At 46.3% G+C, this 14197-nt stretch overlaps 1 protein-coding gene across 2 annotated transcripts in view; it reads left to right on the top strand.

The window, feature by feature from the left end:
* Positions 1 to 13536, top strand: part of KCTD20 (potassium channel tetramerization domain containing 20) — a 28983-nt gene extending 15447 nt beyond the window's left edge. For both annotated transcript variants that reach the window (XM_056511551.1, XM_056511552.1), the window contains exons 3-9: positions 3420 to 3616; positions 4263 to 4542; positions 5571 to 5673; positions 6160 to 6280; positions 7213 to 7410; positions 9080 to 9190; positions 10383 to 13536. In XM_056511551.1, coding sequence (XP_056367526.1) covers positions 3469 to 3616; positions 4263 to 4542; positions 5571 to 5673; positions 6160 to 6280; positions 7213 to 7410; positions 9080 to 9190; positions 10383 to 10675 — 1254 coding nt within the window. In that variant the 5' untranslated portion in view covers positions 3420 to 3468 and the 3' untranslated portion in view covers positions 10676 to 13536. The remainder of the gene's footprint in view (positions 1 to 3419; positions 3617 to 4262; positions 4543 to 5570; positions 5674 to 6159; positions 6281 to 7212; positions 7411 to 9079; positions 9191 to 10382) is intronic.
* The last annotated feature ends 661 nt before the right edge of the window (positions 13537 to 14197 follow it).

Here is a 14197-nt window from a genome sequence, read left to right as displayed (position 1 = left end):
TCCTCAGGGTGGGGAAGGATAATGTGCTGAAGATGTGACAGCCTCTTTACATTCCAGAACACTTCCTTAAGGATTGCAAAGAACAGGGATCAGCCTCTTTATCTCTGCAAAGCATTTGCAGTATGAATTGTTTGTACCACTGGTGCATTGCAAAATTAAAGTGTTTCCACGTTGTGATTAAAAAAAAAATTTAAATTATGACTTCCATGGTTTTGCCTCAGCAAAAAATAAGGCTCTAGATGAGTTCAAATAGAGATGATTTCCATGGGGCCACCAGCACAGGGTCTGGAGAACAGAGATATTTGTGCAGTTCTTGACATTGTTGTGTTCCAGAGGAAGGAGAGGCCCTTGTGTTCCAAGTATGGCAAAACCAGCAGTCAGAGCCAGATGGGAATTTTCATTTTTGATTCTATACTGATTCCCTTTCTCTGGCTGGGGAAGCTCTTTCTCTGACCTCTAGTGCTGAATGTGACATGGGATTTTTGCTGCTCCTGAGTGCCCAGCTCCCACAGTTCAGCTATGAGGCTTCAGCTCCTCTGTGGACTGCTCCTTACCTGATCCTTCAGGATCTGAGCACACAAACAAGTCACAGAGAAGTGAGGAAAGACATCAGGGTGCCTGTTCACTGCTCCTCAGCCATTCTGTGCTACCAGACAATTTGCACTTCCCAGAGGGTGGAAGGAACCTCTTGCATGGAAGGAGCCTCTAAGGAGGGTGGAAAGCTGGGAGTGTTTGTCCTGCTAGCACAGGGGAAGTGCAGTGAGCAGGCACAGGGAGCTGAGCAGTGAACGTGCCCCAAGTCAGAGCAGCACCTGAGCAGGCACTGGGGCTGCTGCTCTGATCCTGAGGATTAGCTCTCTGCCTCTGTGGCCCTGTTTTCTCTCATAAAACACTTCCCTGCAGTGCTTCCCAGGGCTCTCAGGAGCAATGAGCAGTTAATATTTGTAAAAAGCTTTGAAGCTGAATGGTGCTAATTATTATTTATAAGCATTCATTCTCACCACGGGTAGTTCTCCTTGATCCTGGGCATGAAAGGAAACCAGGACATTTGTAAGCTGGTCAGGCAGGAGTTTGGCCTTGAAGTCTTTATGTTCCTGTTTCCCCACTGGGTTCTGGGTGTGTTTGCAATATATTTGTCACGTTAAATGACTCGTTTGGGGATTTATTGTACCAGCCAGATGTGCCAAAAGATCTTTTCTCATTTCCCTCAATTCTGCTGACACACAATCTGCAGGATTTGGGCATGCCAAGAGGAGGCAGGGAAATGCCATCAGCCTGAGCTGGGTCAGATGATCAGGACTGGATGTTCCACTTCCAGGAAAGAGGAAAGTCAGATCTTATGCTTGGGAGAGCCACCACCTTGCAAAGAGCAGCTGTTTTTAGCAGGTTTTGCTGGTGCTCAATTTCATGCAACTGAAAAGAAAGAGAAAGGTGTCAAACAGCTGGGGCATTTTCCCTGACAATCCTGCTTAGCAGATTAAGCAGCAGAAGGGGGGAATGACAAGGGAAATTGGTACATTTTAGTTCCTGCATAACTGGTGATAGTTCTGGAAATAATTTTTGAGCTGCTGTAAGGACTCTGCTGAGGGGTGTGCAGGGTCTCTGCGTTTAATTCAGAGCTTGAGGTGATGAACAAAGATTTCAACATTCACCCAATTGGTTATTGTGAAATTCAGTCTGTTGGTGTTTCGTGCCATTTGACATCACTTAAATGGGGCTTGTAAGGCAGAGCTCTGGGGAACTTATGGAGTCTAAGTGTCCCTGAATAAAGCTGCTCTTTGCCTTCATGTGCTCTGCTTATTGGTCTGATTTCCTGCCTAATTTCTCCTCTCTGCTGAGTAATGCATTAAATAATCAAGAGATTGTTCAGGCATTGCAAGGGGAGCTTGTTGGCAGAGCTGCAGCAATTGAGCACTCCTGGAAGAAAGGGGCCCAAGAAGTAAATTTTATGCTTATCTTGATTCCTTAATGGAGTTCTTGTCAGCTCACAGAGCAAATTCTGTTCTCTGATGGCATCAGCTTTCTCAGGGGTATTGTTTTAATATGGGAAAGTTAATGTGGAGGGAAAAGAGTGGGGTGTCTGCTCCTCTGAGCAAGCTGGGCTAGTGGGAGGTGTCCCTTGAGGTGCTGCAAGGTCCCTCCAACCAGAGCATTCAGGGGGTTCCTCCTGACAGCCAGCAAGTCTCAAGAATGATTCCCCTTAAGGGTTAGGGTTGTGATTATGTATCTGCTCAACCAAAGTGTTCTTTTCTCCATCTCAAAATACTTTTCCCTAAGTAAATCAATCTGCCTTTTAAAACACAGGTTTTGGCTTTCAGTGCAGCTACCAAATTTTAGAGCATTTTGATTCAGATTACAGATTGCAGAATGTTCTGAGTTGAAAGAGACCCACAAGGATCACTAAGTCCAACTGTGCAGTGAATGGCCCATGCAGGGATTGAATGTCCAACCTTGGTGTTATCAGCATCCTGCTCCAGCCAACTGAGCTAATCTCAGGGTCAAAACATACAATGTAATAATTCAGTGAATGTGTTTGAAATCACAGTATTAGTTGTATAATTACTTTAACATTTGCAGTCTTGAAAAACTCCATTTCCTCACAATAATTACAGTGCTGTGAGACAGGGGAATAGTTGACTTTTTGTTCCACTGGACATATTGACAATTCTGGAATTGATCTAAAGGCTTTGGGGTAGGTTGGGCTTTTTTTCCCTCCAGGGTGTTTTAGAGTATGTGGATTTAGATTTAGATTTAGATTTAGATTTAGATTTAGATTTAGATTTAGATTTAGATTTAGTGGCAGTGGTTAAAGCATCATGGAGCTGCTCCAGCCATGGCTGTACTGCACTGAACAAGGGTTTGTTGTGGGACTGCAGTGGGTTCAATACTGGGGGGAGCATAAATCAAGAAGAAAGAACCAAAACCAAGCAATGCCTAGAAGCAGGGAACCTCCTGGTCAAACCTCTGAGTGGTTAAGAGGGAATGCCTGGGCTGTTAACTGGGAAAATGTGATATTTCAGGCTGTAACCATGTTCCAGAGCTCATTTGGCCAGGACTGGGAGTCAAGAATATAAACATTTTTAAAGGGCTGTAGAGGTGTAGAGGAGTTGACAGGAAGGTATTTGCAGGAAGACACATCTGATCTAAAGACATTAGTGGCTTTAGACTTAGCTTTTAAAAAGTGAAGGTCTATAGATTAAATAGATTTAATAGACTCCTGATTACTTTAAAATCTTATTTTCCCCTCTTCCCAGGTGAGGGTAGGGGCATAACTAGCACCATAAGCCTCTGAAACAGTTAAATCCCTGAAGAATGCCTTTTGAGCCTGAGGGACCTTGTTTGTGGTAGCAGATGGAGGGATTTGAACTTCATTGCTTGGGAGTTTCCTCCAAAACTAACAACCTGGATTTTCTCTCCAGCTCTTCTCTTAGGAAACGCCACCAACTCCTCACAGCACGGAGGCCCAGCATGAATGGGAACTGTGCTGGGGGCACAGGCTGGGTGAGAAATCTGGAGTCCAGTTGTCCTGTGGAAAACAGAAGTGTAGCAGCCCATGAGGCAGAAGAAAGTTCTGTGGTGTTAGGAGGTCACAGCCCTGCAGTTCCCAGGACTGAGGGTAAGGATAATGCCCTCAAGCTTGTAATCTTTAAGGGAGATTATTTTTTGGGCTTTAAGGGGTGCTCTGTTTTGGAAAATAGTCCAGTATCACAGGGCAGTGTGCACTGGGGACTATGTGCCCTCTCTGTGCCAGGCTGCTGTAAAGGACAGAAGTTCACAGCAGAATTCAGCATCTTGGCAAGCCCACCCCTCAGCAATGCCCTGGCAGCCTGGAGCTGGCCCTGATCACATCCACTGCAGCCATCTGGACAGTCCTGTGTGCCCACCAGGCTGGCACTGGGCACTGCTGCCTTACACCACTCTGCTGAGGTGTGTGCTGCTGCTCAGCTTCCTGTGGGAGTCCTGCCAGCAGGCTGGCTCTGTATTTATGGCCTTGCTTAATTCCTGTGCTCCTGCTCTTCAGATAGATCTGAATCTATCTTGCTTTGACAGGGAACATTAATCCCCATGGCTCACCAAAACATCCAGCTGCTGGTTCAGTTCAATAACAGCTTAATTTTATGACATATAACATCACCCTGACAGTTATGGCATCCTTAATTATTGCATGACTCAGTTTTCTCATTTCAGTGGGAAGTGTTACTATGAAATGATGTTTTTCAGTTAATTCTCTCCTCCCCTTGCAATGTTTGTTTGTCCCTCAGGTTTGGATTCTGAATGCCGACACAGCACCTGCCCAGTAAGTCCCCAGATCAGTGGCATGCTGTCTGCACCTGAAGAGCCTCACAACTGCCATATCCCAGATGGGAATAAGAGACAGCTGGAATATTTCAGTAGCCAGGAACGCCATGGGTCATGTGCATTGTCTTCAAGCAGCAGTTCCCAGACAGTAGCTCCAGAGAAAGTGACCCTGGTGGTGGATGGCACCCGCTTTGCAGTGAACCCCCAGATCTTCACTGCTCACCCTGACACCATGCTGGGAAGGTGGGTCACTTCTGGTACCTTCAAGGCAGTCTAACTTTCTTTTTTTTAGTGGAATAAACATGTAATGTTTGTATTGTGATGTCATCTGTACACACAGTGACCTCAGAATTTGGCTGTGAGTGAGGCCCAGAAGACCTGACCAGATAGAGAGTTGGCAGTTTTCTAGATAAGTCTTCTTTTGGTCCATGTCCATCAAAAAATGCACAATTTTAGCCAGAGGTGGTCTCCTTTTGCTTTCTCCCCAAGTGTTTGCCTGGTCTGTCAGCTGAACATCTGTCCTCAGCTGATAACCTTACTCCTGAATGGGGAATATGATAATGCTCCATCCCCTCCTGCTGCCACCTCTCGACAGTCTCTCAAAAGAAAAGTTACTCAGCTCCTGCTGAGAGGTTGGAGCCTGTTGCTGCACCAAGAAATCCTCATATGCTGTATTGCCAGCACTTTCCCCCCTCTCTGACCAAAGGGCTCCATTGGGTCACGGACCCTTGCATGGGTTGTTGTGTAAAACAAAGCATGTAAAGCCATGTGGAGTTACCTGGTGTAGGTCAGTGCAAGGGCTTTATTGATGGGGGGTTTTCTGCCCCAGGACTGATCTGTTCCTTTGGCTTGTTCCTTAGGGTGTAGTAGCCATAGCAACAGAGGCCAGGCCTCCCTGAGCCAGCTCTTGTCCTTACCTACTAAGGAAGAGATTGGAGTGGATGTTTAAGTTATTGTATCTCTATGTCACTGCTGGGCTTCATCACAGAATTATAAAATGGCCTCAGATGCAAGGGACCTTAAAGCTCAAATCATTTCACCCCCCGGCACGAGCAGAGACACTTTCCACTATCCCAGGTTACTCCAAACCCTGTCCAGCCTGGCCCTGGGCACTGCCAGGACTGGGGCACCCACAGCCTCTCTGGGCAGCTCTGCCAGGGCCTCCTCACCCTCACAGGAAAGCATTTTTTTAACCCCAGTACACCAGATTGTCTCTGGAATAAATGCATTTTGATGTTCTTGTGCACTTACATGCTTCTTTACCTCTTCAGAATGTTTGGGCCAGGCAGAGAATACAATTTCACGCGGCCAAACGAGAAGGGCGAGTACGAGATCGCAGAAGGGATCAGCTCGGCCGTGTTCCGCACCGTGCTGGTAAGGGCAGCTCTGCACCTGGCAGGAAAGAGAGAAACTGTCACAGGTGCACAGCTGAGCCATCTCCAGGCAGCTGCACCCCCTGGGACACTCTGGATTTATGTTTTGCATTGTGATTTCTAAAGAAAAAATATAGCAGGTTTTGGTAGAAGTCCACATTTCAGATATTTGCTTGTGTCCTGCTGTTGTAATTCCTGAGCTGTATCCTGACCTTGTGGCTGCATATAAGTACATATTGCATAGGAGATGTTAAGAAAGCCTGTGCCATGGAAAAGTTTTAACTGGAGCTCATAATTTATCAGACCCTAGAGGATCTGCAAAAGATGTAGTTTCTTGGACAAGCAGGGCTCTTTTATTGTACACAGAGCTATAAATGGTTTCAGTATTTCTCCAGTATTAGTAAACAAAATAAAGAACTAATTAAGAATTGCCATAGTCGAAGATTTTCTTAATTTTTCTCTCCAAAAACTGTCCTTTTATTCACAGGATTATTACAAAACCGGAATCATTAACTGCCCTGATGGGATTTCCATCCCAGACCTTCGAGACACATGTGATTACCTCTGCATAAACTTTGATTTCAACACAATCAAATGTCAAGATTTAAGTAAGTATGGAGAGAAATCAACTCTTAGGAGATCATCTGCAGGGTGTTCGGCACTCTGATCCTGATTCAGTGCCGTTCTTAATCTTGTGCTTTAGTTTATGCATGAAGATGTGGATTTCACTGGGGCTCAAGTTGCATTTAAACAGCTTATTTTTGGCTGTTTCAGTCCAAAGTGAAGTGACTGAAACCTTCAGAACACTGGCACTTTGCTCCAAAAGCAAATTATAAACATTTTAGTCTCTTTTTCTAACAGAGGCTGAGCAGAGCTTGCTGTTACTGCAAATAAAAGGAAGGCTAAAAGCAGGATTAGACCCCCTATCCAAAATGTACCAGAGAATCATGAATAATTTAAGCTAAAGGCTGATGGGCAGAGCAGGAGCCAAGGATACCAAATCTGGAGAGTAGAATTCCTGGTCGTGAAGGGATTTGAGTTGGAGCAGCTTTTTGGTGGGCATGCTGGCAAAAAGAAATACTTTTAACACAGGCAGGTTTGTGAAAGGCACTCTACTGAAATGGGGTGTGTGGTATCATAACACAGGCTGTGGGTGGAATTTCCTGCCCTGTTCTCTGGTGAGTGATCATAGAGAAGGCAGCAAAATGCACTTTCAAGGGCAGAGGTTGTTGCTGGAAATTCAAGTTAAGTATCATAATGAATTAATTATTCAGTCTGTTACTGTTTCACTGTATTGATTGGAGCTTGGTGGGTTTTTAATGGGTATGGAATGGTTCTGCAGTGAAATTTGCATCCCATTTAAAATGCAGTCTGCACTTCTGACTTTGCCAGTTCTGGATCTGGAGGCTGTCAGTGTGTCTGAACATATGTTGAGCGTTTTGTCTGAAGAGGAATTCTGGCTGTGCTCTGGGATCTGGGAAGTGCAGAGCTGAGATGTTTTCATGCTGCAGCAAAGCTCCTGTGCTGTGTGTCCCCTCAGGTGCTCTGTTACACGAGCTCTCCAATGATGGGGCTCACAAGCAGTTTGACAGCTACCTGGAGGAGCTGATCCTGCCCATCATGGTGGACAGCGCCAGGAAGGGGGAGCGCGAGTGTCACATCGTGGTGCTGACCGACGAGGACACCGTGGATTGGGATGAGGATCACCCACCTCCCATGGGAGAGGAGTACTCACAAAGTAAGGGCTCTGCACCTGCTCCACACACAGCCAGCTACAGCAGTAATGTCCTGGTTTGGAGGACAAGTGTCTGCCAATAAAGGCAGAAGCTTCTCTTTGACTTGGAGAGTGTAAACCCCCTCCCTCCAAATTATTATTATCATTTTGAAATTAAGAGGCTCTCAGGCAAAGATATGGGAATTAGGAACAACAGTTCTTTACTAGGAAAATTAAAATAGAAATACAGCGTTACAAAGAACAATCCCAAAACACTGCCAGAGTCAGAATCCAAGCTGACACCCGTCAGTCAGTCAGGGTGTTGGCACAGTCCCATTCAATGGTGGCTGCATCCTCCTGCAGGGGCAGATGTGGTTCAGTTGGGGCAGTGCTCCTGGAGAAGGTGCAGTTTCCTCTGAAGGTTCAGGGATGATGTAGAAGGCTCCTGTTTTCCTCTGGAATCCAGTGGAAAGAAAGTAACTTGCTGTTCCAAATCTCAGTTTTTATCTGGGTAGGAAAGGCTTGGCTCCTCCCCTGGCTGGAGCATCTCCCAGTGGGATGATGGAATTTTATCAGTCATGCCCTGGGACTCAGTGGCCATGAACAGGAGATATCTCCTGGAGGGAGGATGGGCTGTGGGAAGATCAAGATGATTGCCCAGCTGGTTTAAAGATGGCCCATGAGCAGATAATGTGTGCCAGGAGATCAGGGGCACTGCCCCACCCGGCTGCAGCAGATGGGGACAGAATCCACATTTCTGGTCACATCAACCCAACACAAGTAACTGTGTCCAGACCAACACAACTGGCATCACCACCAGTGCTTTATTAGAAAACTTTTCATGCCTTCTTTCTATGGACTCCATTCAGGCAGCTCTGACTCCTTCCCTCATAGGTAGCTTCACACAGCACTGACTCCTTTTCTTACGGCAGCTCTGCACAGCTCTGCCTTTTTCTCTCCTCTCTGCAAGTTTCCTTCTTCCTTCTGCATGACTGGCTAACCCCAAGCTGTCCCTTACCTTACCTAACCCTGTCTGTCTCTCACACAACATCCCCTTACCTTATCTGTTGCTTGCACAACCACATGTCCCTTCCTCCTCACAACCAGCAGACTCCACCTCAAACAGCAGCAGACTCTCAGTCTTAAGCTCTAACTTGTAGCCAGCTGACCACTCTTTTATAATGTCCAAACTCATTGGACAGGAGATGTTTCCACTCTTCAGTAATCAGAACAGCTATAATTCATCAGGAGAGATTGCCTTCTGTACTGTCCTTTCAGCCTATCTTCCCACACCTAGCCATAAGGAAAGGACACATTCCCAAACTGGTTTCCTCCCAGAGGAGATGCTGGCATGTGGAACCCTGATTTGTGTGCTCTGGAGACAGAATGCCTGGCTAGTTAGAATCCCAGCACTCACTGCACTTGTCCTTCTGTTTCTGCCTCCCCCTCAGCCTTTTCCAGGCTCCTTAGTGAGGGAATATTCTTTGCTTTACACTCCCATCACCACCCAGTCTTCAAGACTGTGATGTGCATCTCTGCCCTCCCACAAGGAAGTACAATTAATACCAGTGAGGAAAACAGACACCTGAAGTAATTCTTGGAATCCACACCTGGCTTTTGGCACCAGCAGGGCATGTCAGAAGCAGGGAGAAGATTCCCCTTGGTAGATGCTAATCAGCTCTTATTTCTCAAGTCCTTTACAGTTCCAAGCTGTACAGATTCTTCAAGTACATCGAGAACCGGGACGTGGCCAAGGCCGTGCTGAAGGAGCGGGGCCTGAAGAACATTCGCATTGGCATCGAAGGTAAAGTGCTGCCTAGCAAGGGAAATGCACAGCCAGGTGACTGCACAGTCAGCACAGCCTGATTTCTTCTGGACTCCAGGCATTTCCTTGTTTTCTCTGTGTTTTACATTTACCTTTGTGAAACCAGTTAAAACTCAGCGTGTTTTTCCTTTACCTCTACCGTGTTCCACTGAAATTGGCCAGGGGGGTTAAAAGTTGAAGGAAAGTAGAAGGTACATGGCATGTACAAGAAAGACTTGTCTCCTGAGGAATGAGTAAACAGGAAACAGGAGTCAGATGCTTCCACCTGCTGATCCAAGCATTCCCTTAGGGAGCTTGGAGAATGCTGGGCTCTGTCTTGTGAGAATTATTTTGCAGGTGAAAAAGAGAACAGTCTTTTGCAAGCCAATAATGCTAAATGTGAAATCTGAGCATTTGTCTGGGATCTGAGCATTTGTCTACTGAGCTATGTGTGTGTCCCACCCTGACTCCACAGTCACTCCTATCTGGATGTTCTGGAGTCCTGTTGTCCCTTTGAGAGGTGCAGTGAAAGTGAGTGGCTGTCTGTGAGGTTCTTTGACCTCCAGAGCTCTTAGGCTTCTACTTTGAGCTCTTACCTCCTACTTTGTCAGGTAATCTTCTAAATAAGCAAAGCAGCTAATAGTTAAAAAGGTTATTTATTAAGCACATCTTATTACAAAGCACATCAGTCTCAACAGGCAAGCAGACAAGCAATGGCAAATGCAGTGGCAGTAGCAAAGCAAAAGCCTGGCTAAAAGCCACAATGGCTAAAAGCAAGAACTCTCTCCAATACAAACTGTTATATAGGATTTTTCCAACAAGCTGAGATGCAAACTCAGACCACCACCCCTTAACTTATTAGAATTCTAGTTTCTTAGCACACCAGGTTACGTATAGAACTACACATACAATTTATCTTGTTCTATCTAAGAAATGTAAGCAATATTCTTACTATAACTCTGTTATGTCTAAGTCCTGCCTACAACTGTGGGCCTGGAGCCTCTATTGGAGATATCAGTATGTTTCAACCTTCAGTGGAACTCTCTCTGCTACTGTGGCATTTGAGACCTTTCACTTACTGAAAGCATTAGAACTCACCCTAAAACTTACTCAATCCCTGCACTCTGATTTCTCTCTGAAGAATCCAGAGAGACCCCTAACTCAGTGATCCAACAGCTGTCTGTGTTTGCAGGGTATCCCACCTGCAAGGAGAAGGTGAAGAGGAGGCCTGGTGGCCGCTCTGAGGTGATCTACAACTACGTGCAGCGGCCGTTCATCCAGATGTCCTGGGAGAAGGAGGAGGGCAAGAGCCGCCACGTGGATTTCCAGTGCGTCCGCAGCAAGTCCCTGACAAACCTGGTCACGGTGGGGGACGATGTTTCAGAGGACCACGAGGTGATAATGCATCACCCCCCACAAGTGGATGAGCTGGACAGGCTGAACGCCCCCTTCTCCCAGATGGTTGTGAACGATCTGCCGGATTAGTGTGGCTGGGGTGGAGAGTCCTGCTGGGTTTGGTTTCATCCCAGCTGATGGCACACAGACTCCTGCAAGGTGCTTTATCCTCCTTCGTGCTCTTACTACCTTGTCATATTTCAAGCATGTTAATAAAGAGCCACACTCCATAGTCTTAATTGTGCAATCAAAAGCAACATCTCCTCAGACAAAAAGAAATGACCTGTTGTTCTACTACAAAGGCTTCTGGATTGTGGGTGCTGAATATTTTATCCAAACTTCTGAAAGAAGAGCACAAGTGTGTTGGAACGTCTTGTTTGACATGAGAGAGGAAATTCTGAGCCTGTCAAGACAAAGCTTTCCTTTACAATTTTAGGCACAGCTTTGTTTTTGTGAGTTACAGAGGAGTGAACATCAAAGCAGGACAGATGATATTCTCCATCAACCAGCAGAAATGTAGCACAGTGTGACAGCAGAACCCTGAGCGTGGAGGAATCTGCACTGCCACCTGGCTTTGGATGCAGCCTGGTGTACTGCTGCCCTGGGGAAGGAGGAAGCAGCTCCATAGGAAGCACATGCCTGTTCACAGGAATTCCCCATCTGTACTTCTCCATGAGATGGAGTCATTGTTTGTAAGGATGTTTTCTGTTAAATTCAGTAAAATTAGTTGATCGTGCTGAAGGAAAACCCAAAAGAGACTGCAGCTGATATTTTACCAATTAAATAAATCTGTTAATAGCCAGATAGATTTAAGAAGCTTTCTAGAGGTGACTGTGCATGCTGAAGACTTTGACCTGTCTTCTCCATCCTCCTGATAAGACAATAAAGCCAGTGGAGGAGCTCCCAGTTTACCACCTGAGTAAAATCCTTAGTCTCATCAACCTTAGTCAGAATTGCTGTAGACTCTCCAAGGAGCTGCTGCTGCAGCTTTAAAAAGCCAGCTACATCCTTCCCAATTTGGAACTGACTGGGCCATTTTGCTATCAGGCAGGTAAGAAATACCAATAGTAAACCAGCCCTCAGTAGAGAAAAAATGCATCTGGGAACAACTCTCCTTTACTTCTCTGAGTGTATTGTCCTGATTTGGAAATTTGGGTTCAGGGCCAACAGAGTTGTGACTGTAAGAACAGGCACACTCCAGGCTGGTTTAGCTCAGGTGGATTGGAGTAAAAAAATTTACTGGTCCTGTTCCTGCAGCACTGAGTTCCCTGTGGGAATTCCCTGTAGGAACTGGCTTAACCCCTGATGAGCACACAGTGAGTTCTGCACTGTCCCAGCTGAGCTGAGGGCACCAGAACAGGGCTGCCTCACAAAGCCATCCCTTCTGATGGCTCTGTAAAGTCTCTGTGTTCCCAAACCAGAGTTTTTAAACATGGTGCTGGTGCAAAGAAAGGCTGAAACCTTTCAAGAAGAAGGAGAAGGACAGAGCTCCTCACAAAGCTGGACAGGTCAGTGTTGCTCTGGCAAAGGTGTTGAAACCTGGGTTGTGTGGGTGTTGAGTTACCTGGTCAGACTTGGCAAAACTGAGGTGTGGGTATTGTCTGGCCCTAGAAAGTTTAATCCTTTTTTTGCAACATCAAGCAAATTTGTATTTTTCCCCTCCTGACCACCAAGAGCACGATGGATTGAGCAGTGAAGTTTGCTGCTGGTTGCTGCTGAGGTGTTTGTGGTTTTCAGTGCAAGTAACATTAACAAAATCAAGCAGAAATTTTTAGTTGTAACAAATCTCTGCCAAGGATCGTTTTAGTTTCCATTAGTACGGATACAAGTTACATTCTTTCAGTTTTTCTGTTCTTTGCTTCTTTCCCGAGTGCAGCAAATAGATTCTTCTAAAAAGAAGTGCCTATGGGAAGATTTCAGGACCTCCTAAGAGTCCCAGGTGTTCAGATGCCCGAATTCCACTTGACTACTTTTGCAAACTCTTCCCTGTGTGTCCCTGGGTCAGTAGAGAGAAGTGTCCTTTGGTGCCTGCACAGAGCTGGGGTGATGTGCAGACACTCCATTTCTGCTCCAGATGAATTTATGTGGTAGAGAGAGGAAGACACATGGACCATGAACCTCCAGCAGGGGCCAGACCAGCCCCACTCTTGCCGTGGTGCTGAGCTGTTCCTCAGCACAAACAGGGGCACTGTGAGCCCAGCAGTGGAGGGGCTTCTCCCTAGGAACCTGTCCACTGCCTAGGGGCACTGGTGGCCCCCAGGCTCTGTGATTATGTTTGCCAGGGTGTGTTTATTTCCCCAGCAGTGTCAGGTTTAAGTAAAGGAGTGTTGGCATTGCCCAGCTGAGCTGGAATTGGAGGTTCCACACGTTCTGCTCTAAGGACTGAAGTGTGTGTGGGTGTTGTTCAGAGCTCCTCCTCAGGACTGTGTCAGGGCATCAGGTGCTGAGATTTGCACCTCAACAGCATCTTTTGGGATCTGACAGCTGAAGTACCATGTCCAGCCAAACCAAACCCCACCCAGTGTGTCCCTGAGCCCAGGGTCAGCTCAGCCTCTGGAAGGATGCAGGAAGTTTATTAAACAGCACCAGGCCCTTTTGGGAGTTACAGACTGTCAGTTCTCTAGGAGCTTGTGGTTCCCTGTGAGATCAACTGCAGCTTCAGCATGGGATGGACATTACCCAGCTCCCATGATTTCCACTTACCTACTGTAGTTTATTGGCTTTCCCAAGTAATTATTAATTTTGGATTTTAATTTTTGTTAGTAGAGTGAGTTCCATTGGAACACTAAATCAGATTTTAAAAGTGTTTGCTTTTCCTCCTCTCACAGTCACCTACTTCAAGTACAAGGTCAACTTTTGTCTTACTCTAGATGTACTGAAGTGCTCCTGTGCTGTGTATGAACCCCAGATGTATGGTTTCTTTTCTGTATTAAAGTATAAATTATATGTGACTTGTTTGGCTCCTTTAGAAATTGTTTTAAATGTGGAGTAAAGAACAGGCAGGACATAGAGAGCTACAAGGTTTTGTTTCCTTGCTTCATTAAGTAAGTGTGGATTGAGATTCCAGAGTCTTAGGAGCAGTTTGGCATCAGAGCCTGGTTTGGCAGGGAATTGTTCCCACCATTTGTGCTGAGAGGACCTCAAAGTTCACTTCATCCCTACATCTCCTTGCAGTGATGTTCTAAAGGCAGCACAGACAGCACTCCTTGACCACGACCTGCAGCATCTCCAACCAGCCCCAGTATTTTTGGTCAGTGCTGTGAAAAGTGCTCTCCACTTCTACCCACTTGTCTTCAGAAGAAAACAGCTTTGGAGCAGGTCTGGCTTTGATTTCCCTCCTCAGCCTTGGATGTACTTCCAGGTTTCTCCTGATGAAGTGGGATTTGTGTGAAGACCTTACAGCACCACCCACTATCTGGAGGGGCTACAAGAAAAGTGAAGGACTCTTCATCAGGACATGGACAGGGGGAATGGCTGCCACTGCCAGAGGGCAGGGCTGGATGGGATACTGGGGAGGAATTGTTCCTGTGAGGGTGGGCAGGCCCTGGCACCCCTGGATCCCAGAATGTCCCAGAACAGGTTGGACATTGGGGCTTGGAGCAATCTGGGATG

Source organism: Oenanthe melanoleuca, chromosome 26 (assembly GCF_029582105.1).
Source record: "Oenanthe melanoleuca isolate GR-GAL-2019-014 chromosome 26, OMel1.0, whole genome shotgun sequence".
Lineage (NCBI taxonomy): Eukaryota > Metazoa > Chordata > Aves > Passeriformes > Muscicapidae > Oenanthe > Oenanthe melanoleuca.
The sequence above is the reverse complement of the archived record's forward strand: the minus strand, read 5'-3'. Positions and strand labels throughout refer to the sequence as shown.